This window comes from Aulonocara stuartgranti, assembly GCF_965226115.1.
Source record: "Aulonocara stuartgranti genome assembly, chromosome: 3".
Lineage (NCBI taxonomy): Eukaryota > Metazoa > Chordata > Actinopteri > Cichliformes > Cichlidae > Aulonocara > Aulonocara stuartgranti.
In genome coordinates, this window is record NC_138941.1 from 4,180,604 (window position 1) to 4,205,815 (window position 25,212).

General features: G+C 43.1%; 3 protein-coding genes across 5 annotated transcripts in view; all 3 read left to right on the forward strand.

Moving 5' to 3' along the window:
* LOC309702206 (protein NLRC3-like) overlaps positions 1-25,212 on the forward strand; it is a 361,701-nt gene that overhangs the window by 216,642 nt on the left and 119,847 nt on the right. The gene's annotated exons all lie outside the window — the stretch shown is intronic.
* LOC309702415 (NACHT, LRR and PYD domains-containing protein 12-like) overlaps positions 1-25,212 on the forward strand; it is a 325,943-nt gene that overhangs the window by 14,717 nt on the left and 286,014 nt on the right. The window lies entirely within an intron of this gene.
* Positions 5,789-24,720, forward strand: LOC309702277 (uncharacterized protein). Of its 3 annotated transcripts, XM_082526870.1 has the most exons (4): positions 5,789-6,031; positions 12,397-12,502; positions 22,328-23,260; positions 23,586-24,720. In XM_082526870.1, the coding sequence occupies exons 2-4, from the start codon at positions 12,485-12,487 to the stop codon at positions 24,276-24,278; spliced, it is 1,644 nt and encodes a 547-aa protein (XP_082382996.1). In that variant the 5' UTR covers positions 5,789-6,031; positions 12,397-12,484; the 3' UTR covers positions 24,279-24,720. The 3 variants fall into 3 exon arrangements, with proteins under 3 accessions (XP_082382996.1, XP_082382994.1, XP_082382995.1); XM_082526868.1 differs by lacking the exons at positions 5,789-6,031; positions 12,397-12,502 and adding an exon at positions 19,168-19,785; XM_082526869.1 differs by lacking the exons at positions 5,789-6,031; positions 12,397-12,502 and adding an exon at positions 19,168-19,785 and having other exon boundaries at positions 23,589-24,720.

A 25,212-nucleotide genomic window follows, 5' to 3' on the forward strand; every position in this document is an offset into this window, starting at 1 on the left:
TTCTTGAAAGCAAATTTGCTGCAAAAACTTTTGGGTCTGCCTGGACTTGTATGAAAACCATAGCAGGGTTTCAAAATCCCCAGAGCAGCAGTCAGGTCATTTTAGATGTTTTAATTCAGACAGAGATTTTCAAACGCTTTAAACATGTTTTCTGCTCGTTTTAGTTCTTCTGATTTCAGCGAGGATATTTGGGAACTGAAACAGAAACTGAGAGATACTCAGCACTTTATCATTGAACTCAGCGATGTTAAAAAGGCCTTTCATACAGTCAATGTGAACAAGAGCCAGGTCCTGATAATATTAGTGGCCGCCTAATTAAACCTTGTGCTGATGAACTCAGTCCTATATTTCAGGTTATTTTTAACAAATCCTTGCAAACACAACATGTGCCCTCTCTTTGCAAAGAAGCAGTCGTGGTTCCTGTCCCTAAATCTAAACGACTTCAGGCCTGTTGCCTCACTTCAGTTGTCATGAAAGTCTTTGAAAAAATCATCAGAAATGTGATTATGAAGAGACTGAAGGTCAGCTGGATCCAATGCAGTTTGCATACAGGCCCAACAGAGGAGTGGAGGACGCACTTTTGACTTTACTAAATCTGATTCTTAAACATGTAGAGAGTAAAGGGACTTTTGCAAGACTTCTTTTCATTGATTTTTCTTCGGCTTTTAATACAACACAGCCCCATATTTTAATTAAAAGACTTTTAGAACAGTTTGAAATCAGGAAAAACCTGCTGGGCTGGATTTTAGATTTTCTAACTGACAGGTCACAAAGAGTGAGAATAAATGGGGTTCTGTCTGACCCAGTGTTCTCCTCCACAGGTTCTCCTCAAGGCTGCGTCCTATCGCCCTTATTATTCACTCTCTATACAAACATGTGTCAGGGCAGACATGAAAACAGGGTCATTATTAAATATGCAGATGACTCTGTTATTGTCAGCTTACTGAAAGAGGGTGAAACTAACCACGGCCCAGTCATTGATGACTTTGTTCAGTGGTGGGAGGAGTCTTATCTCCAGCTGAACATATCTAAAACAAAAGACATGGTTGTTGATTTTAGGAAACAACAAAATGGGCACGGAGTCACTTTAATTAAAGGTCAGAAAATAGAGCAAGTACAATCATATAAATATCTTGGGACCATAATCAATGAAAAACTGAACTTTGATCAAAATTGCAAATCAGTTTGTAAAAAGGGTCACCAGCACCTTTATTGCCTTAGGAAACTTGTTCATTTCCACATTAACCAAAAAATGTTAACTTTGTTTTCTCGTTCTTTCATTGAGTCTGTTTTATCCTTTTGTTTGGTGGCATGGTTCGGTCAGACCTCTGTCACAGAGAAAAACTCTCTGAATCAGATAGTGAGATGGTCCAGTCGTCTGATAGGTGAGCCACAGTCTTGTTTAGCCTCCCTGTACTCTGAGCAGGTACAGAGGACGGCTTTATCAATCCTTAAAAATGGTTCCCATCCTCTAAGGGGTGAATTTCAGCTTCTTCCCTCAGGACGGAGGTTTCTATTTCCGAGATGCAGGACAAAGCGTTATAAAAATCGCTTTGTCCCCGTTGCTGTCACTGAATTAAATAAGAACTGTTTTTGATTCGAAATATTAAAGTATGTGTCACAGTGAGTTTTATATATTTACTAGGTATGTGTGTTTTTAAAGGGATGTCAAATGCTGCCATTTGTCTGTAAAGCAAATTTACCTTGCCTTTGGGTATAAATAAAGTTACCTTACCTGCAGACGCTGTGCGCAGAGGTTCAGGAGCAGAAGTCCCGTTGTAAACATATCACGGCAGACCCGACGATGTTTGCATGAACGCGCTTTTTTTAAAAGTCAGGTCAAGGCTCCAAAAGCCCAAAGGCGATATAACAGTTTGTGTTTGCTACATGGATCATTGGAGTTCAGCTTTCCTTTGTTATATTTCTTTAAGAGCTCAAAATGTGTTCATTACATAAATCAAATGTAATTTTCTCTGTAGCACTTCATGGATTTCATAAGCAACACACTGTAGTTGTTCACACAAAGCATAAAGGTAAAAACAATATACACAGTGTTATCTTCATTTTAGATGTCACAAAGTATTTGCGGCTCCCAGTGTTTTCCCGAACCCTGACCCTTTGCGTGGAAACCGGGTCCAAAAGGCTCTTTGGGTGTTAAAGGGTGCTGACCCCTGCACTAGGCCCAACTGACACATATATTTGATTCCAAATACAAAAAATAATGTGTAACCTGCTGGAAGAATGTAGGAGGTTGAGACAGGATCTCAACACTTGGTGTCTGCAACAAAAGACAACAATATGTGGGCCGATCGTGGCTCAAGAGTTGGCAGCTCGTCTTGTAATCGGAAGGTTGCCGGTTCGAGCCCCGGCTCGGACAGTCTCGGTCGTTGTGTCCTTGGGCAAAAAAGCACTTTGGGGTCCTTAGGGACGAGTAAAGCGCTCTACAAATACAGGCCATGTAATGGCAGAAACATTCTCTAGTGTAAATCCTGACTAGTTCATTAACTACAGATCAGTTTCAGTGAACATTATTCACAGAGGGATCTGAGTTCCTTATACCAGACTCTACAGAAACTGTAACACTGTACAGCTCTGCGACTCAACAATATGACAACAATGTAACACACACTAGAATCATCAAATAAAGCCCCACTAACCACTAGAACTAGAACTAACTAACTAGCACTGGACACTTGCATATTAGAGATTTCTATCACCATAGGAGGCGAGATATCATCCTTGAACCAGAGCATCCAGCCCTCAATTTCGGACATAAAAAGCGACGTGGCCAGGCATGATAACACTTTGACTGAACTGCAGGACTGTGCCTCGAACCACTCTGACACCATCGCCACTCTCCAGGCCACTGTGGAGCGTTTGTCTGCGGAGGTAAAGAAGTTAGATGAGAGATGTGGAGCTCTTGAGGCACTCCAGGAGGAATCATTTAAGAACTGCAGGAATACCAGAAGGCACAGAGGGACCCAAGATGACTGAGTTGGTTCACACCTGTTGGCGGAGGCGCTATCTCTCGAGGAGAAGCCACTCATCGATCGAGCACATAGAGTGAATCGCCAGCGTCCCAAACAAAGTCATCTTCCTCGGCCCATCATCTTGAGATTGCACTACTACCACATTGGTGAGGAAATTTTGCTGAAAGCTGCAGAGAACAAGAACCTGATGTATAAGGGTTTTTAAAATAAACATCCTCCCAGATTTCCCTCCCTCTGTTGGAAACGCAGAGCCGCATTTGCAAATATGAGAGGAAGACTACGTGGGATGACCGGCGTCAGGTACAGACTGCTATACCCTGCAAAGCTGTTAGTGACCCATGGTGATGTGAGGAAAAGCTTTACCGATCCCAAAGAGACCGTAGACTACGCGGAGAAGCACCTCTCCCACCCACCTTCAAATGTATTAAAAGCAAGGATATATCTATATGTCTAACACTGACACAGCACTGTGTTTCTTCTTTTCCCTTTATATTCCATGTAAAGGTGAATATGGAGCGTTTATGGAGCTCGTTTATTGACCAGCTGTCAGTTAGAAGGTAAGAGTTACTAGGTTAACAGAGGTTAGCAGTAACAGTACGGGGAAGTATATTGTGTTGTTCTTTTGTTGGTTTTTATTTTATCCTACTTTACTTTGTTATTTTGATTTTACCTGTTGTGAGTGCTTCCCGTAATTCTCCTTTTTCTTGCGCCGCTGCGGCCAGAGTTCACAACATTACATATTTTTGTATCTATAAACAGGAAGCTGACACTCTCCAGACTTTATCAAAGGTGTGAGCGTCACAGCAGAGGCCTTTGTGTCAACGTAGCTGAAGACAAAACACAGAAACACATGAAGGAGATTTTCCTGGCCTGGATTTTATACAAATATTCTGCAGTACATCAAAAATGAAAGAAAACCATTAGTCAACATATGAACATCACCTCTGAAGTTACAGAGCTTTGATTGGAGACACAGCTGAGCGTTTTGCATTTTGCATAATTAATTACATAATTAATTATGTAACCATAATTAAATGGTTACATCATCTTTAAAGTCCCCAGAGATCAGGAAAAGGGCCTGAGGGTGCTGTGTTTGGAGTCTGCTGGTTACAGTGTGCAGGACCTCACAGGCTGCTGCAGCGTTAGCAGAGGGCGGGACATACACAGCTATCATAATCACGTGTGTAAACTCTCGTGGTAGATAGTACGGTCTCATGCTAACCGCTAGCAGCTCAATGTCCTTACAGCATAGCGTCTCTTTGATAGATAAATGCCCAGAGTTACACCATCTATCGTTCACAAACACAGCCAGACCCCCTCCTCCCTTCTTACCACTCTCCGCTGTTCTGTCATAAGAGGCTCAGCAGCTAAAGCAGCACACCTGGGTCTCCCAGCCTATTAAAAGCAGCCCTTTGCTTCACCTGCTTCACTAAACATTATTATTTTAAGCAGAGTGGTGTGATTTATGTAGGCATTGCTGTGTGACAGGATGACTTTTCTTGCACACCCACCAAATGAGGGCGCACATGCTTCCACGCCCACTGGTGACTGCACACATCCTTTCAAGGAAGCATTTCATTCATCCCTAACAAATGGAAGAAAACACTGTGCAGCGTGTTCAGGTTTGAACGTGGCCCTGGCCTCTCTCTGCATCCACCTGGCACATGCAACACACATCCACTCCCTGCTGAACTGCTTGTATTTGATGTGTTGAAGTTTTGGTAAAGTTTGAATAAATTCCACTTTATTTATAGGAACATTTCATCTGTGGACTCCTGCTTCCCCTCTCCTTGAGCCAGTTTGTGACGGGAACATGACATAAGAAAAGTAATTTATCCCTTTTTGATTCTGTGTATCTGGCGCTCATCCAGTGAGTTCACACTTGGCAGAAACAGACTGAATTTGTCTGGAGAACTTTGGCTTCAGCCAAGTTAGATAAACACACTGTGTCTCTGTCAAAACAGCAGTGTAGTTGTGGCACCCCTGTGAGGGAATGACCACATGAATATTATTTTGTGTAAAACACTCATGTAACGGGACATTTTTCATTGCTATATGTATTTATTTTCAGTTTCTTTAAGAGGATAGAAAATCCATGTAACAGGGATTCATTTTATGTTAGAAAGCAGTGAGGGCGGAACTTTGGTGCTTGCTCCGGGGTTTCGGGGAGCAGTAAGTGGAGCCCACCTTCCGCTGCTTCCTCAGACACGTTCTGGAGGAAAGCAGAGACGCATCGTGTCTTCCTTACTCTGCTCTTCACCTGCTTTTACAGGTCGGTACATGGTGCTCGCACCGAAAATGTTGTTTATTGTCACCATGGTTACCCACGTTAATGTGAATGGGAGAGTTAAGGCGGTCCGCCAAAGTTATTTATATGTAAACACGGGAGAAAACCAGAGGAGTGTCCCGCGCGACCGCACCGCGAGCCCGCTCGTTAGGTGGAGCGCTCGTGAAGCAGAGTCAGTGCGCTCCTATGCTCTGTGCAAACGTGTTGTAATGCTCCAATCAAATCAGTTCTGTGAGATGTGAATGTTAATAGTTCTGTTAAAGTGACTGAGTAGATTAGCTAGTGTAACACAAGCACTCTGAGCAACTCTGTGTAGCTAACAGAGGCATTCATGGGTTGATTCAACAAGCTGTGTTTCATGATGCACTAAATAGTGATTTTGCCAGTAAATTACTGGAGGGAACAAATGTAATGTATTTACCAATGCTGTTATTGAATAGAACTGTTTAGCCAGTAAGACACTGCAGAAGACAATGTGATGTGTTTATTGATATGATAAAAGGATGTAGCTGTTATGGAAAGAAGTGTGAACTTGAGAAACTGAACCAGTTAAAAAGAGTATATTTCACTGATGTTGTGAAATAAGTAAATGTAATTGATGTGAATGAGGAACCAGCTGAACAGTATATTGAAAGCTCATGTTTAGTGTTTTATAGCATTTATTTGTGTGAAATAAATCAGACTCAGACACGTTCTGGAGGAAAGCAGAGACGCATCGTGTCTTCCTTACTCTGCTCTTCACCTGCTTTTACAGGTAACATATTTGTCATCGAGGTCTTCATCCTTGGGACCCGTAACATAGTAACTTCTTCATTGTTATACTTCTATAGTTTTCCCATTTTGTGAGCTGTGGATGTGGAAAGTGTCTCAGTGACACATCCACATGAAAACGGCGTTACCTTCGTTCATTTGCACGTCAAATGAACGAGCTGTTTGGACTTTAACGTCACAGCTGATGCTTCGATACTCGAACTCAAGAGTTCAGCTTCCACTCAGAGGTACAAGTACACACAGCAAAGATAAACGTGTACACAAGGTTGAACCCACAAGTGCACAGCTCCGACCAGAGATGGGCAGTAATCCGATTACTTTTTCCAAGAAACGAGTAAAGTGAGGGATTACTATTGCAAAAAAGGTAATTAGATTACTGTTACTTTCCCGTAAGCACACTGCGTTACTAAAACCGCAGCTGTGTGCAGATGAACAATGGATAATCTATCGAGTGTGGAGAGAGTGTGAGCGTGCAGCGTTTAAAGCGTGGAAGCACTGACCTTACTTTGAGTTTGACTCTGTAAAAAGTGACAAAAACATTAGCATCCGCTGTTCACTGCGTGGGAAGACAACATGCTCACTCACTATGTGTTAATGGGCATGCTTATTTATAACTTTGATAAAATGTCATAAAAATAATTCCATGCCAGCTCACCATTGGTGATCAGGTAGTTTCTGTTCCAGTTCCAGTCCCATAAATCATGAAGCTTGCTGCCAGAAAAGCTTCAAATCTCCTTTGAAAGCTGTTTGTGGTCTTGATTGTGGGAGCTTCAGTTGTCTGACTCCAGCTGCCACACAGTGCTCACTGATATCATTTGCAAAAACCCCAGTGTGACAATATTTATCAGTGAAGCAGAAATCAGGAAGTGACGACTTTACTTTGAACATTTTCTCAGGCTAAGCTGTGCTTTCTACCACAGTTGGGAATTTCCTGGTTTACAACAAATTATTGTGTCAACACCGCATAAGATTTCAAACTACAGGAAAATCACTGGAGTTATAAGAGGCAGACAACCACACACACACCACATGCATGCTGTTGCTATTTATTGTGGATTAACCTGTCAAGGGCAAGAACAAAATAATTCTGCCTCAAATACAGGAAATCATAGCTTTCCTGTATTTCCTCCATTGTTGGCATGCTGGTTAGTGCTGTTGCTCCACAGTAAGAAGGTCCTGGGCTAAATTATCCATGAATGTAAACGGCTGTGTGTTTCTATCTGATAGACTGGTGAGCTGTCCAGGGTGTACCCTGCCTGGTAACCTATCACTTCAGGGTTATTTCCCAGCCCTGCTGCAACCAGGATAGAGATAGGAGGATGGTAGTTGTTGTAGACCCATTCAATTTCAATTGAAGGATTAAAATGTTCCAGGAGCTCAACTTACTCCATCTGAACATGTTTCAATCGTGTTTTATGAACACAACATGCAGCTTTACTGAATATGAAAAGGTTGTGTTGATTTAACTCAGTTGTTTAAGTTTCTGCCAAAGCAAAACCTTTGTGTGCAACCAGTGTCCACTATTGAATCAAGTAAATCCAACATGTTTTTGTCAGTGCAAAAGGAGTTACGGTGCCTGTATTCCTGCACAATATTGTCCCGGGAGGGAGAAAAACTTTCTGGTGAAGTTTTGGTTGATTTTTGGGTTTTGCTTGACACTAGGTTGATTTTATCAGTGAGGTTTGGATTGTTTTCTTTCTCTAAGAGAGAGAAAGATGGTTTTATGCTTGGACATGTTTGCAATGGGCCCCAGTATTTGTTACTTTATTAGTATTTTATTGGTTGCGTTTGTTTGTGCTTTTGTTACAGTGCACTGAGATAAGAACATCTGAGAGGTGTGATCCACCGGTGGTGATATTTTGGTATTTTGTGAGTTCCCGATTTAACAAATCAGCTCTTTAATCCAGACCTGAGAGGTTGAACTTTAAAGCGCTATAAAATATTCTTACTGGAAACAGTGGCAAAGTGTTTTTCTCCATGATTATAATGGGCTTGGGAGAAATTCACTTATATGTGACATTGATCACATGAGAAGTCCTGAGCCTAAAAGGATTGCAGCGAGTCAATCCAGTCCAAAAACAAGGAGCTGTTTTCCTTTAAAATGATGACGTCATCTTGCTGGTGATGGAGGCTCGAATAGGCTGCGCGTGAGACTCCATTATCAGCAATATCTGGTATGAATGTGTGTGGATGTATGCATGTGACTGGACTGTGACGGACTGACGACTAAAAGTTTAACTGACTTGATACTGAGACAAAAACGGTGCCGACTTTAGGATTAGTGAATGTCCACAACAATTCACCCAGCCTGTAGAAGAAGGGTGGAGGTTTTGTCTTGCTTTGTTTGTGCAGGAGCAGAAGGATGACAGAGACTAAAGGGGGAGGCTGTAGCTTCACATGAGTGTGAGCTGCAGACTGAACCCTTTGGTTGCTAATGTTGAGTCACTGATGTTTGCATTAAGAAAATTGTGTTTTATTAGCTGTGTTTTAATTAAGGTATCACATTATATTGTTGGGAATGTTAAATGCTAAAGTGAAGAAAAGCTTTGATTTCACTCATGACTGAACATGTTATTATTAACCATAGCAGGCCACTGTAAAGAGTCAATTAGCTTTTATAGAGGAAAAAAGGCCACAAACTCTGTTAATACCTATGAATAACAGGCAATGATAGACTTGTCACATTCAAAATAGAGATATGTAATAACAAACACGGGTCCGTGTCATTTAGGTTCTCCATTGAAATAGTCAATCATTTAGAAAAGTAGAATATATATATATATATGTCTCAACGCTGTTTCTCAATAATATTAAAAACCTAAAAACTATTGTTGTGGAAGATAGAAGTCACTGTGACAGCCCTCTGACTGTGGAGGACGTTTGTAATCCTATTTCTGCACTTAAGGCCAACAAATCTCCCGGCACAGATGGTTTAACTGCAGAGTTTTATGAATCATTTTCTAATCTCCTGGCTCCGTTCTTACTGCAGCTTTTCATAGGAAGTGTAGAGAATAACATCCTCCCTCCTACTCTTACTCAGGGTCTCATAACACTTATTCCAAAGCCAAACAAAGACTTACTTCTTATTGATAATTGGAGATCCATCTGTCTGCTCAATGATGACTATGAGATTATGGCTTTAGTACTTGCTAACAGAATGAAAGAGTTCTTGGACACAATTATCGATGAGACACAATCAGGCTTTATGAGAAACAGACACCTTTCTAAGAACATGAGACTGGTTTTAGATCTACTTGATTACTCTGATTTGGTATCTGACTATAGCTTCATTCTCTTCCTGGATTTTTAAAAGGCTTTTGATACAATTGAACATCAATTTATTTTCCACTCTTTGGAAAAATTTGGCATTTTTCTGTAAAGCTATCAAAACCTTGTACACGAATGGCAATAGCTCAATTAAAATGATTAAGACTCCACCCCGAGATTTGACCTGTTATACAAGGAATCAGCACAGCTGATAAGGAGCTCATCATCAGCCAGCTAGCTGATGACACCACACTCTTCTTGAAGAATGCAAATCAAATCCGTCCAGCCCTTAGTGTTATTAGTGATTTCTCTGAGGCATCTGCTTTATGTCGAAATCTAAAAAATGTGAATTACTACCAATTAAAGGCTGCACTGCAAATGCTCTCTGTAACATTTCTGTTAAACAAGAAGTCACATATCCAGGACTGTTAATATCCAAAGACCAAAAGTCAAGATGCTCGTCAAACTTGTCAAACAGTGTTGGGGAATTCTCAATGGTGCTTGGTGCCATACCCTCAGGGACTTTAATGTTATATAAAAACACTGACAGCTCAATATCTGCCTCAGTCACTCTCCCTGATCCAGCTGAGTCAGCAGTGGGAAAAATCTGCTTTTCACAGGAACTTGGTAACAGCAATAAGAGAATACGTAGTTTATTATGGCGGGGAGTCTCTGGCTGGCTGCAGCGGCATCTAATAACCAACTCGCAAAACAAAATAAAAACAACACAACAAACAGATATTATGATACAGACTTATAATCTGCACCGATGTTTTTTCTAAATTATATAAAGTGAGCGCGAGAGCCCTCGGTGCGCCTGCGCGCTGCTGAAGTCAAAGTAAACTTTATTGTCAAAGGAGCTTGCATAGAAAAGCGTCTGGACTTCTTTAAGTTACTTGAAGACGTTTCACCTCTCATCCGAGAAGCTTCTTCTTTTGTCCCTCTGTGGGGGGTCACTCCCACTAGGTTTATATCTGGGACTCTCCTCCATTTGACCTTAGAACTGAAGAAGCTTCTCGGATGAGAGGTGAAACGTCTTCAAGTAACTTAAAGAAGACCAGACGCTTTTCTATAAAAGCTCCTTTGACTACGATGATCTGGATGACTGAGAACCTTCACAGACATAAACTTTATTGTCATCTCCGCTACAGACAGTCCAGCATATCCGGTTGTTCAGTCTGACGTCACTAGCCGTGTCTGGGCCTAAACTCCGCTGCAGGTCCATATATCAAACGATCACTATGGCATTACTGAGAGTTGAAAAACTGTCTAAAGTCTTTCATCTTTAATAAAATGATCAGCGTTCTGCTCTACCAGGTGTAACAATTGAGTTTAACATCCAGGCATCCATGAAAACGGAATTTATGACATTTAACGGAGTTAGAAGTTAGCAGGGAGTTAGCTCGCTAGCTTCTATCTAAATACAATATAGCATGTCCTGACTGCGGGGTTTTGGAAACAAATTAAAACGTACAGCTTTCTTATCACTTCCAGCATAAATGAAGACAGAAAACTAAACAGCAGTGACGTTTGTAGGGTTACTGAAGTTGGGCTAGCTGATATATAATGATGTGCTACGTGACCGCTAGCGACACAGCTATGTTAGCATAATATAAACAAGCTAACTTTTTTTTCCACTCGATAAAAGTTAACGTGAGTGTTCTCGGTGGTCAGGAACAAATGTAATCGCATGGCAGGATGCTGTAAAAGGACCAAACTTCAGCCAGGAGAACAACTGAGATAATCCATCCACAATACGAGGTTAGTCATTCATATACTGCTGCATGGGCTGGGCTGTAGTTACATCCTAAGGTTTTAAAAACTGAACTTAAATAAATGATTAGCGGTAATAAAAGCCGAGGGAGGTCAACAGTGATCACTGACTGTTTTAGGAGCTTTTTGAGATCAAATAGAAGAAAATACATAACATTAAACATGTTAACAACACAAAAGCCATATTAAACGCAGACTACTTTAGGCCCGGAAGTAGGATTCGTCTTGTCATCACTGAACAACCGGATAGAGAGACGAGACGACGAGGCTGCAGTTACAGCGGTGCAAGTAAACAAACAATAAATATAAGAAGAGTAAGAAAATAAATCTACACTTTAGGACTCGGGGTAAAGGATCAATAACAATTTAATTTATAATTTACAGTTTGATGATTTAAAGTCTCACACAACCCGTCAAAAGGGGCGGGGCCGGCTGCTTCCAAGTAGAGCACATTTCATTTATAATGATGTAAATCCAAGCCCATCATGGATTCACGATCTGAATCCTGGGTTGTGTGAAATCCCAGAAATCAACCTTAGACAAAGTGAATCTGTGAACTAAGGTGTAGGTCTGTTAGGTTAATTGTGCTGATCCTCGGGTTGGGGGATTTGTGTTTGTACTGGAGCGCAAAATTCAAACCAATGGAAGATGGACAACAAAAGTTCAAAGCCATCAGGTGCTCAGTTTATGTATTTATTTTTGGCCTACATCAGTAAGAAATGCCAAATTATATACACAAAGTTACAGGAATCACCACTCCTGTTATTCAGTCTTTTCTCTGCAAATGAACATTTTCAGCCAATATAGGTAATACATCAACAATGCTGCCGTGGCTAAGTTAGGAATATTTATAATGTCATTTCCAAAACTTGCATGTGATCTGCAATTTGTAGCAGATCTACTGACTGTCACAGAGCAGCTGGAGCAGTCTCAAATGCAGGTCAGTCCACTGCTGCCCCCTGTGGCCAAGTGCCATAGCTACTGCTGGATGAACTCGTGACACATCTGCACCTGTTTCTATGAACACATTGAGTCTGAGTGGCTGCACTTACACTGGTGCATTCAAACATATTGAAAGATGCCAGCAATGTGGATTGTCAAGACTCAAACCAATCCACATTGCTGGCGTTGCATCTTTCAATGGCAGCAATGGCAGGTATCAGTGCTCAAACCTTTTGTGTTTGTTTCCAACAAGTTGCCCACCTCGGGAAACAAAAATGTGTTCTTTTACTTGTCAGATGAACATATGAGACACTTTGACTCTTCAGTGCAGTGTGGAGCCTAACAAAGATCTGTTTTGTGTCCCAGCTGATCAGCAGGAGGAGGAGAGTCTGACGGAGCAGCAGAGGAACATTTTCAGCTACTTGGACTCAGCTCAGCCACTACAGAGGAAACAATGAGCTCAACACAGAAGGTGACAGACAGAGCAGGACCATGTGACCAAAGATATTTATCACCATATACATTTGAACATTTGCCATAACGATGTAGCTGACGATAGAATTGACACCAGATAAAATACTTTACAGCTGCACAACTTTATTAAAAACCCATCAATGTATTTTCACTGAAACAAGCAGCTGTTGTTTATGTGCATTAAAGTTATATAAAAATGTAACAGTGCAAATGCAAATTCCTCGCTGACAGTTTAACCAAAAGGCGTTTCCAGTGGAAACTGGCCGACACATCCTGAGCATAACCATGTATAATATCCACTAAACTTCAGAAGAGGTTATACAGTCGTGGCCAAAAGGTTTGAGAATTGCATAAATATTGGAACCTGGAGAAGTTGCTGCTTAAGTTTTTATAATAGCATTTTGCCTGCACTCCAGAATGTTATGAGGAGTGATCAGATGAACTGCATCGTCCTTCTTTGCCATGAAAACGAACTTAATCCCCAAAAAGCCTTACCACTGCATTTCATTGCTGTCATCAAAGGACCTGCTGAGACCATTTCAGTGATCGTCTTCTTAACTCAGGTGAGAATGTTGGCGAGCACGAGGCTGGAGATCATCATGGCTGTATCCCGATTCAGGTTCTGCAGCTTTAAAGTCCTCAAGGGCCGCGTACTCAAAGACCGCTAAGGCCGAAGTGCGAGGCTCGTAGGCTCGTGAAATGGGACGTCTAGCCTCCGTCGCGCTGCCCAGGTTGCCTAGCAACCATGATACTAACAGCTGGAAACGTTTCATACAGCTGTGTTTGACAGAAATGAAGGAGAACATATTTAGTTCATTTGTTTCTAAATGAGCTCTGTGTGATTTGATGAGTATCTGAGGCTGAGACCACAGGACTGTGAAACATGATTGTTGGGCTTCATTTCTGTGCTGAACAGTCGTTTAAGATTAGCTGTAAATAACAATTAGCTGATGTTGTTCATGAGACTAAAGTCAGTGTAAATATGATATGGCCAATATTATAGTTATCATATTAATCACTTCACTCACAGACAAGTATCTGTGACAGTGTGTATACAGATGTATCATATCTATGTATCATGTCTCAGTTATGTGTGCCTTTACTGTATTTAACACACACATAAGGCGCACTGGATCATAGGGCGCATACAAGTACCGTATGCGTATTTAAAAATAAAGCAGGAGCAAACCTGAGTTCGGTACTCACATTTTTATTACCAGTAATCGTCATCATCAACAACACACAAGCATACAAGTGTGCGTATTTAAAAATAAAGCAGGAGCAAAACAAAGTTTGGTACTCACATTTTTATCATCAATCAAACCCATCGAAGTCCTCATCCTCTGTGTCTGAATTGAACAGCTGCGCTAAATCTCCATCAAACATGCCAGGTTCACTTTCTTCACTGTCAGAGTCACTTTCCGTGCCGTGCGGCTCCTCGGAAACGATGCCGGCTTTTGCGAAAGCTCGAACAACAGAGCCAGCAGCCATGTTAGCCCAAGCATCTACAATCCATTGGCAAATTGTGGCGTAACTCGCCCGGCGCTGCCTTCCACTCTTGGTGAAACTGTGGTCTCCATCGGTCATCCATCGCTCCCAGGCCGCTCGCAGCCTTACTTTGAACGGGCGGTTCACACCGATGTCCAGCGGTTGGAGTTCCTTTGTCAGGCCTCCCGGAATGACAGCAAGCTCACAGTTCATTTGTTTCACTAGTTTTTTCACATCGGCTGTGAGGTGGGCACGCATAGAGTCACAGATCAACAGCGATGGTGATGCGTGGAAAAAACCACCTGGTCTCCTTACATACACCTCCCTCAGCCAGTCTTTCATCATTTCCTCATCCATCCAGCCCTTTTCATTTGCCTTAATGATGATTTCTGCTGGAAACTTCTCTTTAGGCAAAGTCTTTCGCTTAAAAATCACCATAGGCGGCAGTTTCTGTCCATTAGCATGGCAGCCAAGCACAACAGTAAAAGAAGACTTTTCATACCCCGTTGTGCGTATCGCTACCGTGCTGGTCCCCTTCTTCTCCACAGTGTGACTCACCGGGATGTCAAAAGTGAGCGGGACCTCGTCCATGTTTGTGATGTGGCTGGGCTGGATGTGTTTGTCGCCGATGTGTTTGCTGCAGTAGGAGCAGAAGATGGCCAGCTTTTCCTTATAATCCGCTGGAAGTTGCTGCGCTACCGTAGTCCTGGTCCGGATGGAAAAATGGCACCGTTTCATCAAACGAAAGCACCAAGACGGGCCTCCTTGGAAATGTTCAATGTTCATCTCTTCAGCTAGTGAAACTGCTTTTAGCCGAATGGTGACCGTCGAAACGCTTCTCCCGCTCGTTCTTTGCTCGATGATCCACCGCTCGAGTCTTTCCTCCAACTCGGGCCACCTCGCCTTATGTCCGCGGAAACTCAGCTGCGTTTTCTTGACCTGCCGGAGCTTGTTTTCTAGCTTCCTCCATTTGCAAACCATCGATTTGTTAATCTTAAATTCTCTCGCCGCTGCTCGATTTCCATGTTCCTCCGCGTAGCTGATGGCCTTCAGTTTAAACTGTGCTTCGCAAGCGTGTCTCTTTGGCATTTTCAGGGTTGTTAAAACAACGATGTTCTGCATAATGCACATACCTGTTCTTTTATACAGGTATAAAAGAACAGGTATAGGGCGCACTGCGCTATAGTAGGGCGCACTGCGCTATAGTAGGGCGCACTGCGCTATAGTAGGGCGCACTGCGCTATAGTAGGGCGCACTGCGCTATAGGGCGCGCCGTACTTTTTGAAGAAAATCTAAGACTTTTAAGTGCGCCTTATGGTCGTGAAAATACGGTATGTGTAAAAAGCAAACGTAGGAGCTGTGATAACTGTCTTCTTTTTTTTCTTTTTTTTTGTCCCGTTTGGATCTATAGCCATCAGAATTGTTGTCTTGAGGCCAAGAAAGATGCCAAGCGGATTTATTTTACCAAGTGGATCATCATTGAATTAAGATGGCGCCGGTGAGGTCGGCTGCCGTCACGACTGCTCCGACCACTTTTTCTTTGTCTTTGTTTTTTTAAGTTAGTTTTCAGCGTTTCTAAATCGGCAAAATCATCACCATTGGGTACATTAGGTATGACAGTGACACTCTTGTTTCTATTGGTTTACAATGTACTCACAATTCGATGTTTTTAACTCCGGATCCGAGCTGGCCGAGTGAGATCTCGAGGGAGAACAAAGGGAAGCGGCGGCGGCCTAGAGGGAAGCGAGCCGGCGTCAGGAACAGGCTGAGAGCTCGTGCACACCTCTGCCTAGCATCCTGCTCGCCAACGTCCAGTCACTGGAGAACAAGCTTGACGACCTCAGGGCCAAGATAAAGTTCCAGAGAGACATTCGGGACTGCAATCTCCTCTGCTTCACCGAGACATGGCTGAACCCAGAGGTGCCGGACCACGCCATCCAGCCGGCCGAGTTCTTCTCGGTTCACCGCATGGACAGGACACGGGACTCGGGGAAGTCAAGGGGAGGCGGCGTGTGTTTAATGGTGAACAACAACTGGTGCAACAGTGCGAACGTTGTTCCTCTCACACGCTCCTGCACACCAAATCTGGAACTACTGTCCATCATGTGTCGTCCTTTTTATCTACCTCGGGAATTTACATCGGTCATCGTAAGTGCCGTTTATATTCCACCACAAGCGGACACGGTCACCGCCTTATGCGAGCTGCATGAGGCACTCACACAGCACCAGACACAACACCGGGACGCTGCGCTTATTGTGACGGGGGACTTTAATAGCGCCAACCTCAAACGCGCAGCGCCGAACATTTATCAACACATCACCTGCCCCACCAGGGGTGAAAGGACACTGGACCACTGCTACACTACGGTCAAGGACGGCTACAAGGCACAATCCCGCCCCCCGTTTGGCAAATCTGATCACGCCGCCATCTTCCTCATGCCAAAATACAAACAAAGGCTGAAACAGGAAGTTCCGGTTCAGAGGAAGGTCGCGCGCTGGACGGATCAATCGGTGGCCGCGTTACAGGACGCACTCGATGACGCAGACTGGGGCATGTTCAGAAACAGCTCCGACGATGACGTCAACGTGTTTACGGAAGCGGTTGTGGGATTCATCGGGAAACTAGCGGATGATACCGTGGAGACAAAGACTATCACAACGTTTCCCAACCAGAAGCCGTGGGTGGACAAAACCATCCGCGACGCTCTGAGATCCCGCACCGCTGCCTACAACACGGGACTCATGACGGGGGACATGGACCCGCACAAAGCCGCGTCATATAACGTGCGGAGGGCGGTGAAAGAGGCGAAGCAGCGCTACGGGAGGAAACTAGAGTCACAACTCCAACAGAGTGACTCTAGGAGCCTGTGGCGGGGACTAAGGACAATAACGGACTATAAAGCACCAACAACCGGTATGACGAACGCGGCCGTGACTCTGGCAGACGAGCTGAACACTTTCTATGCTCGCTTCGAGGCTGCAGCTAAGGTCTCCAACAATGCTTGTGTTAGCGGCGCTAACGGCTGCAGACAGGAAGATACTGCCAGCACCGGAAACGTGCTCGTCATCTCCGAGCATGAAGTAAGGAGAGCCTTCAAGAGAGTGAACACCAGGAAAGCAGCAGGACCAGACGGCATCCCAGGTCGTATCCTCAGAGACTGCGCATACCAGCTAGCTCCTGTGTTCACTGAGATATTCAACATCTCTTTATCTCAGTCGGTGATCCCCACATGCTTCAAAGAGTCCATCATTGTTCCTGTCCCGAAGAAACCCCACCCTGCTTCTCTCAATGACTATCGCCCTGTAGCCCTCACCTCAGTAGTGATGAAGTGCTTTGAACGCCTGGTCAGAGACTTCATCATTTCTTCACTACCAGACACACTGGACCCACTACAGTTCGCTTACCGTCCAAATCGTTCCACAGACGATGCCATCTCTCATCTCCTCCACACATCACTCACTCACTTGGACACTAGAAGGGGGAATTATGTTAAAATGCTCTTCATAGACTACAGCTCTGCATTTAACACCATAATTCCCTCCACACTCACCACCAAGCTGGAGCATCTGGGACTCAGCTCATCTATGTGTCAGTGGATCTCCAACTTCCTAACTGGCAGACCACAGGCAGTAAGGATGGGCGGACATGTCTCAGCCTCCACCACTCTCAGCACTGGAGCCCCCCAGGGGTGTGTTCTGAGCCCCCTGCTGTACTCTTTGTACACATATGACTGTGTGGCCACTACCAGCTCCACCACCATCATCAAGTTTGCTGACGACACCGTCGTGGTGGGCCTGATCTCTGATAACAACGAGACGGCCTACCTGAAGGAGATTAGGAATCTGGAGAACTGGTGCCAGAGGAACAACCTCCTTCTAAACGTCAGTAAGACAAAGGAGCTGATAGTGGACTTCAGCACTAAGCAGGAGAGGAACTACCAGACCCCCGTCATCAACGAGTGCCCAGTGGAGAGAGTGGACAGCTTCAAATACCTCGGAGTTCACATCACGCAGGACCTGTCATGGTCCTGTCACATCAACACCGTGGTGAAAAAGGCCCGACAGCGTCTCTACCACCTCAGACGCTTGAGAGACTTCCAACTGCCCTCCAAGGTGCTCAGGAACTTTTACTCGTGCACCATAGAGAGCATCCTGGCGGGAAACATCTTAACCTGGTTCGGGAACAGCACCATGCAGGACAGACGAGCTCTACAGAGGGTTGTGCGGTCAGCTGAGCGCACCATCCGCTCCGAGCTCCCTGACCTGCACTCAATCTACAGCAGGCGGTGCCGGACCAAGGCCAGGAAGATGGTGAAGGACCTCAGCCATCCCAACAACAGACTGTTCTCTCTGTTGAGGTCAGGAAAGCGATTCCGCTCCCTGAAGACCAACACAGAGAGACTGAGGAGGAGCTTCTTCCCGCAGGTGATACGGTCTCTCAATCACACCACCACACAGTACTGACCCACACATACAGTTCTTACACACACACTGGACATTCTGGACTTTGGTTTTGCACAACACTGGTCACTATATTCTTCATTTCCAGTTAATACTTGTACAGCTGCTGTTATTGTGTATATATTTATTTATATTTCTTCATACATTCTTATATAGTTCTATATTGTGTATTGTGTATTTTGTTGTACAGTTATTTTATTTTCAACTTTAATTTATATATTTTATCTTATTCTTCCCAGTTAAATTTACCCTTCATTCTAATTTGTGTTGTACAGTTATTTCATTTTTAACCTTAATTTATATTTTATTCCTTCCTAGTTAAATTTACCCTTTTTAATTTTTCATATTTATTTCCTATCTTATTCATAGCCTTTTCCTTTTTTGTTTTCTTTAGGTCACGAGCAGTTGTCCAAGCATTTCACTACGTATCGTACTGTGTATGACTGTGTACGTGACAAATAAAATTTGAATTTGAATTTCATGGCCTTGCCATATTGGTCCATTTGATTGACCTTTATTATAATTATGAATTTATTTTATTTTCAGTTGCAAACGGGACAGACATAACTGTGGGATAGGACAGGGGGAAAGAATGAAAGAAAGAGGGGGAGAGAAAGAAAGAAAACCAAAGGGGAGAAGAGACGGTGAGAAGGGGGGGAAGAGAGAAAAAAAACAAACAAAAAACAAACAAAAAAAACTCCTGGGTCACCTGTATGGAGAAAAAAAAAACAGAGGAGACAGCAAACAACAAAGAGCAACATAATAATAGAAAAAAAAAGCACCATCACAATAAACTAGCTAGCAGTAGATATCAATAGTTACTAAATAATAAACGATATTGTGCAACACTCAAGATAGACAGCGCACAGTGTGCTTTGAGGCAGCAGCCAAGAAAGCTGTAGTCCGCGTCTGTGAATACCCATGTGTGCATACCTGTGTGGATCAGCATGCTTGCATTCCAAAGGTTTCTCCATGTAATGATCTGCTAGGGAGTGTGGGGGGGCCACAGCCCTGTCCTTTATGGTATCAAGCAGGTATGGAGGAGATCAAAACTCCAGACATCCAGAGGCCCCCAGAACACAAGAGACCAAGGAAGACCCACAGAGGGGAAGCTGTGCCACTGTCCCAGTAAGAGCTAAGGAGAGTCCCAGATGAGGGCTCATTCAGCAGCCGCGGAGCAGAAGCCAGGGGGAGTTGCAGTGACGCGCCCGTGAGCTCCGCCGGCAGCCAGCTGTGCTTGAGTGACTGAGCCCCAGGCCGAGAGGCCGGGGGCACCCCACCTCTGAAATGGCCCGAGCGAGCCCCAATAAGCGGCCGCCAAGGAGTGAGCCGGTGTGTACCCGGATGCCCACCCCCAGATACAAAGAACCACCAACGCACCGACACCCGAGGGAGTCCGCCACCGGCAGGGGAAGTGGGGTGATAACTGTGGTGTGATAACTGTGTCTGATAGAATGAAGAGTGGACTGATATATGAAATATTCCTTTATTGGGTGAGAAAATCAGACCATGTCATAACTGCTGTAAGTCACACAGAATAGATATCAGAGCCTTAAACAGGCTGACTTCTGCTAAATGGGTCAAACTGGGCAGAAAGTATACAAACACATAACATCCTTATAGAATATGATGTAACACTATAGATCAACTTACCTCAGAATATATAAAGCATATAAACAGTTACAGCAATATGATGCAACAAACACAGCAGCTACTGATCCAAAATACTCAAAGCTTCATAGAACTGAAACCAACATTTATTTTTAGCTCCATTCTGCTGCTGATACAGACTTTAGGTTTCTGAACATTAAACTTGTTGCTGCCTTTCATAGTGTGTAACTTGAAGGCCCTGAGTACTTTCTCCCACACTGAAAACACTGGGCTGATCACATTATTTGAACATTACCTAATAAGACTGATTCAGCACAGACAGTTATGTTAAACTTTCCTAGCAGTCCTTCACAAACAGGGAACAGTCTGTCTATTCCCTCCATCTGTCAGCTGCTGCTGGCTCTTCCTCCTCCTCTTCCTCACACACTGCTGAGTTTGTCCTGGTGGATCATCAGGGCTGCAAAGCCTCACAGATGATGTGCAGCAGTGGGTCCCTCAGTCTGTCCTCACTCTGGACACTTGCAGTCGTCACACATGGAAATCAAATGTGTGATAAGCTGCAGGATTCAAACACAAGTGTAACTTATAAACACATGTTCATACTTTTATTCCACAATCAGAGAGAAAGAAACAGAGAGAGAGTGCAGGACAGACAGACAGGTGACAGTCTCAGGTGTACACACTGCTACACAACAGCACCAGAGAAGCAGGATTTAGTGTTTGTGTTATTACGAGTGTAAACAAGAAGAGTTCCAGATGGTGCAGTGGACACATGTGTGACTGCTGTGATTAAAGCATCTTTCTTTCAGCTTAACGAGTGAACCGTCAGCTCGTTCAAACACACGTTAAAGTGCGTTTGGCTCGACACCACCGAACAGAGGCAGCAATATAACACAGCTAACATTAACAGTGCAGTGAATCCTGCTTGTGCCGTGATGTTCAGGACTGCAAACCGAGCAGCATCACTGACTTTCAGCTTGTTGTGTTTGTGGATATATGACTGACTTTAATTATCCACAAAATCATCACATTCTCTGTCAGATGAAGGTCGACTATTGAACGGCGTATATTTTAAAGGCTTTAAAACCAAGTTAACGCTGAAAGTACAAACATCACTAATGTCACATAACTCTGCCGACAAGGCATAGCTATGGCTATGAAATGCTCTTTGTGTATCACTTCTTCATTATGAAAGATGTCATTAATGCACTAGTAATGTCTCATCTGGAGTATTGTTCAATCATTTGGTCAGCAGCTAATAAGACAGATCTTAACAGACTTCAGTTAGTCCAGAATAAGGCGTCCAGATTAGTGTGAAGATGTTCATACTATACTAATATTGATCAAATGCATAATAACCTTTCTTGGCTTCCTGTACAGGCTAAAATATTCTATGGCTTACTTGTAGTTCTAAAGAAAGCAATTCTGTTAAACACACCACATTTATTCTGCTCAGCTGCAGTATCCAGATGAAATACATCATCATATTACACAGTTTTCAACAAGCTGCAATTTAGTAAATGCTCGAGTTAAAAGTAACGTTTTGTAAAACTGTTACATTTAGAGCAACTTTTAAGTGGAATAAGTTGCCTTAAAAAATTAGAGAATTATTCAAAACTTCAATGAACACTTAAAAGCCGATTTACAGAGCTTTTAGTTGTTGTAAATATTGTAAGACACGATTTGTTTTTGAAATTTGTGTAATGTGCCTCAATGTTATTGATATTATTATTATTATTATTGATTGCTTATATTTGAACAATTGTGAAACCTCACTGTGGATGTAAGAGTGAAATTATGTGGATATCTTGAATCCACTTTATTGTGTAATATTTTATGTGAGTATTTGACGGAAGACGAGCAACATCTGTTGTGGAAGCTAACGGGGTTCCTTTAGAATAAACAAACATAGGATTTATTATCACTGAATAATTCTGTATAAATCTATACAAATTATAGAAATATGTAATAGGAAACAACAAAATAATCTAAATTATAAAATAATGTGTGTGTGTGTGTGTGTGTGTGTGTGTGTGTGTGTGTGTGCATGATTTTAGTGTTTGAACAGTCATGAATTATCTTTAACAGCAGGTTGGATGTAATGTGTTAGAACTACCAGCAGGTGGGGATAAGAGACCTTTAAGGTGTTTGGTGCCACTCTCCACCTTCAGGTTTAAAACTAGTGTTAATGGAGTTTGAAGGTTGAGTTTGTTCCACGACTGCATTTCACTCACTGCCTCTGTTTGTATCTCTGTCACTGCAGGACCAACATGGAGCCAGAAGTCAGCGCTCTCAGGAGGCCGACAAACCTCACAGAGGAAAGGGAGAGAAAAAACACACCTGTGACGAGTGTGGGAAGGGTTTTACTGTGAGGGCTAAACTAAAACGGCATCAGGTCATCCACACTGGAGAGAGACCGTTCAGCTGTGACTTGTGTGGAAAGTCTTTTTCCTTGAAGGGTTCCCTAAAACAACACCAACTCATCCACAGTGGAGTTAAAGCGTACAGCTGTGATCAGTGTGGCAGAGCTTTTACTCGCAGTAGCCACTTACAGAGTCATCTAGTTACCCACTCTGGAATTAAGCCATACTGCTGTGATCAGTGTGGCAGAGCTTTTACTGACAGTAGCACCTTACAGAAGCATCTAGTTACCCACTCTGGAATTAAGGCATACAGCTGTGACGAGTGTGGGATGGGTTTTACTGAGAAGGCTTCACTAAAACAGCATCAGGTCATCCACACTGGAGAGAGACCGTTCAGCTGTGACTTGTGTGGAAAGTCTTTTTCCTTGAAGGGTTCCCTAAAACAACACCAACTCATCCACAGTGGAGTTAAAGCGTACAGCTGTGATCAGTGTGGCAGAGCTTTTACTCGCAGTAGCAACTTACAGAGTCATCTAGTTACCCACTCTGGAATTAAGGCATACAGCTGTGACATCTGTGGAAAAACTTTCAGCCAGAGAGAGAACCGAAATACACACCTACGCATTCACACCAGACATGATGTGTACTGCTGTGAACAGTGTGGCAAAGAGTTTACAACAGACGCACAGTTACAACGACACATGTTTACCCACACTGAGGAGAGACCTTATCAATGTGACCTGTGTGATAAGACTTTTAAATCTCCACATGACCTGAGACGACACCAACAGATCCACACCAGAAAGAGACTCTACAAGTGCAGCTACTGTGAGGTATGTATTTATATTGTTATCTTGTCATTTTAGCCTGACTGTTTGGAACAACTCTGCTCATTAAACTGTGTTAGCATGTTAGCAATTCTACTGCATGGAAAAGCAGCTCTGAGTGATTATTCAGATTTTCCTTTCAGTTATGATTTTAGTATTACTGTAGTATTATGGTGGTAGTATTGTAGTTATTGCAGCCCAGTAAACTGAGTGTGTTAACTGAAACAGTCAAATGTAGTTGGACGTCTGCAGAGATGCTCTTTATTTCAGGCGACGTTCAGGATACAAATGTTGAAGGACTGACTTACACTGTCTTTGTGTCTTTGTTTAGAAGCAGAGCGACACAGATGGATCCAGTTCTCAACCCTGTCATCACTGTGGTGGTGGGAAAGACTTTCATTGTGACCTCTGTGGAAAAACTTTCAGTCGGCAAAATACCCTAAAAGTACATCAACGTAGACACACTGGAGACAAACTGAAATACTGCAAAGAATGTGGGAGAAGCTTCACCACACCAAGTGATTTAAAACAACATGAACTGATTCACAGTGGGGTTAAAAAGCACCTCTGTGATCAGTGTGGGTCATCCTTCACCACTGCATGGAAGCTTAAATCACACAAACGAGTCCACACAGGAGAGAAACCACACAAGTGCAGACACTGTGACAGAAGCTTCTCACAGTCAGGTCATCGTAACATTCATGAACGTGCACACATGGAAGGAAACTACAGCTGTGACCAATGTGACAAGAGCTTCAGGAATCTCAGTTCATACTCTGCACACAAACGATCCCACGTTACTAATAAACTGTTTCACTGTTACCAATGTGCCCAAACATTCACCTCATTGTCTGCTCTGTGCAAACATCAGCGCGATCACTCAGGGCTGAAATCACTCCCATCACTGGATCACAGTGAATCTGAAGACACAGAAAGATCCTCTGGTTTCTGTGTCAGACTCAAAAAGCTTGAGATCAGGCTCCACAGAGTTCAGATAGAATCATTTAAACTTGTGTTGAACTGAACTGGTTGCTGGGCTGAACTTCTACATAATACAGATCTACATGGGATCTTCTTTTCTGTTGTTTTACTGAGTCAGTTTGGTCCTTTTTTCTCTGTCCTGGTTTTGCTCGTCTGTAAATGATTGAAACTCAGTCAAATAGTTCATTGTTCTCCAGCAAAACGTTTTGGAAACTCATGTTTAACCTTTAAAACTCTGACATGTTTTAGCACACAAGGCTTCATCGGGGAGTTCACTCATGATTGGACCATGAGAACAAAGGTTTGTAGTTCTTTCAAAGAGAGTCTTGGAGATGTTTGATGTTTCTGTTTTTCTGAAACCACCTGAAAGAAAAACTATTTTTCTTGCTTTATGTAGTGTGGAAGTTTTTAATGTTTCTTCATCTGTGATGTTCTTGAATGTGTTCACGTGAAGATGGTACAAATAAACTGTCCTTTCAGCTTTAGCTCCTAATTTATTCATTATTTATGGATGTAGCACAGCAGCCGTCTCTTGATTAACACATGGAGGGCTCGGGATCTGATGGTGTCGTCTCCCTAATTTGCCCACTCAGTAAATCTCACTCATGGCCAAGAAATTGAAATAAACCTTGTTTCCCTGCTGGATAGTGATCCACTGTAACTCTGCTCCTCCTTCCTGTTTAGGATTTCTGTGGCTGAAGTAAAATTCCCTCCATCCATCACTTATCCCAGCTAACCCAAAGTGAAATAAAGTTTTGCTGGTCTTAAAAAAGCATTACAATAATGGGCATTACCAATGCAAACTGAATGATACAGAAGATGAAAGAAGAGACTTTGATCAGTTAATAAAGCTCATGATCTGGATTCATTGTGGCTGCTACACAGATACTTCTGGGTCACTTCTCTCAGTTAGGAACCTTCCTCACCAAACTGACTGTTGGACCACACCCCTGGTTTCATGAGAAATTGTTTCAGCC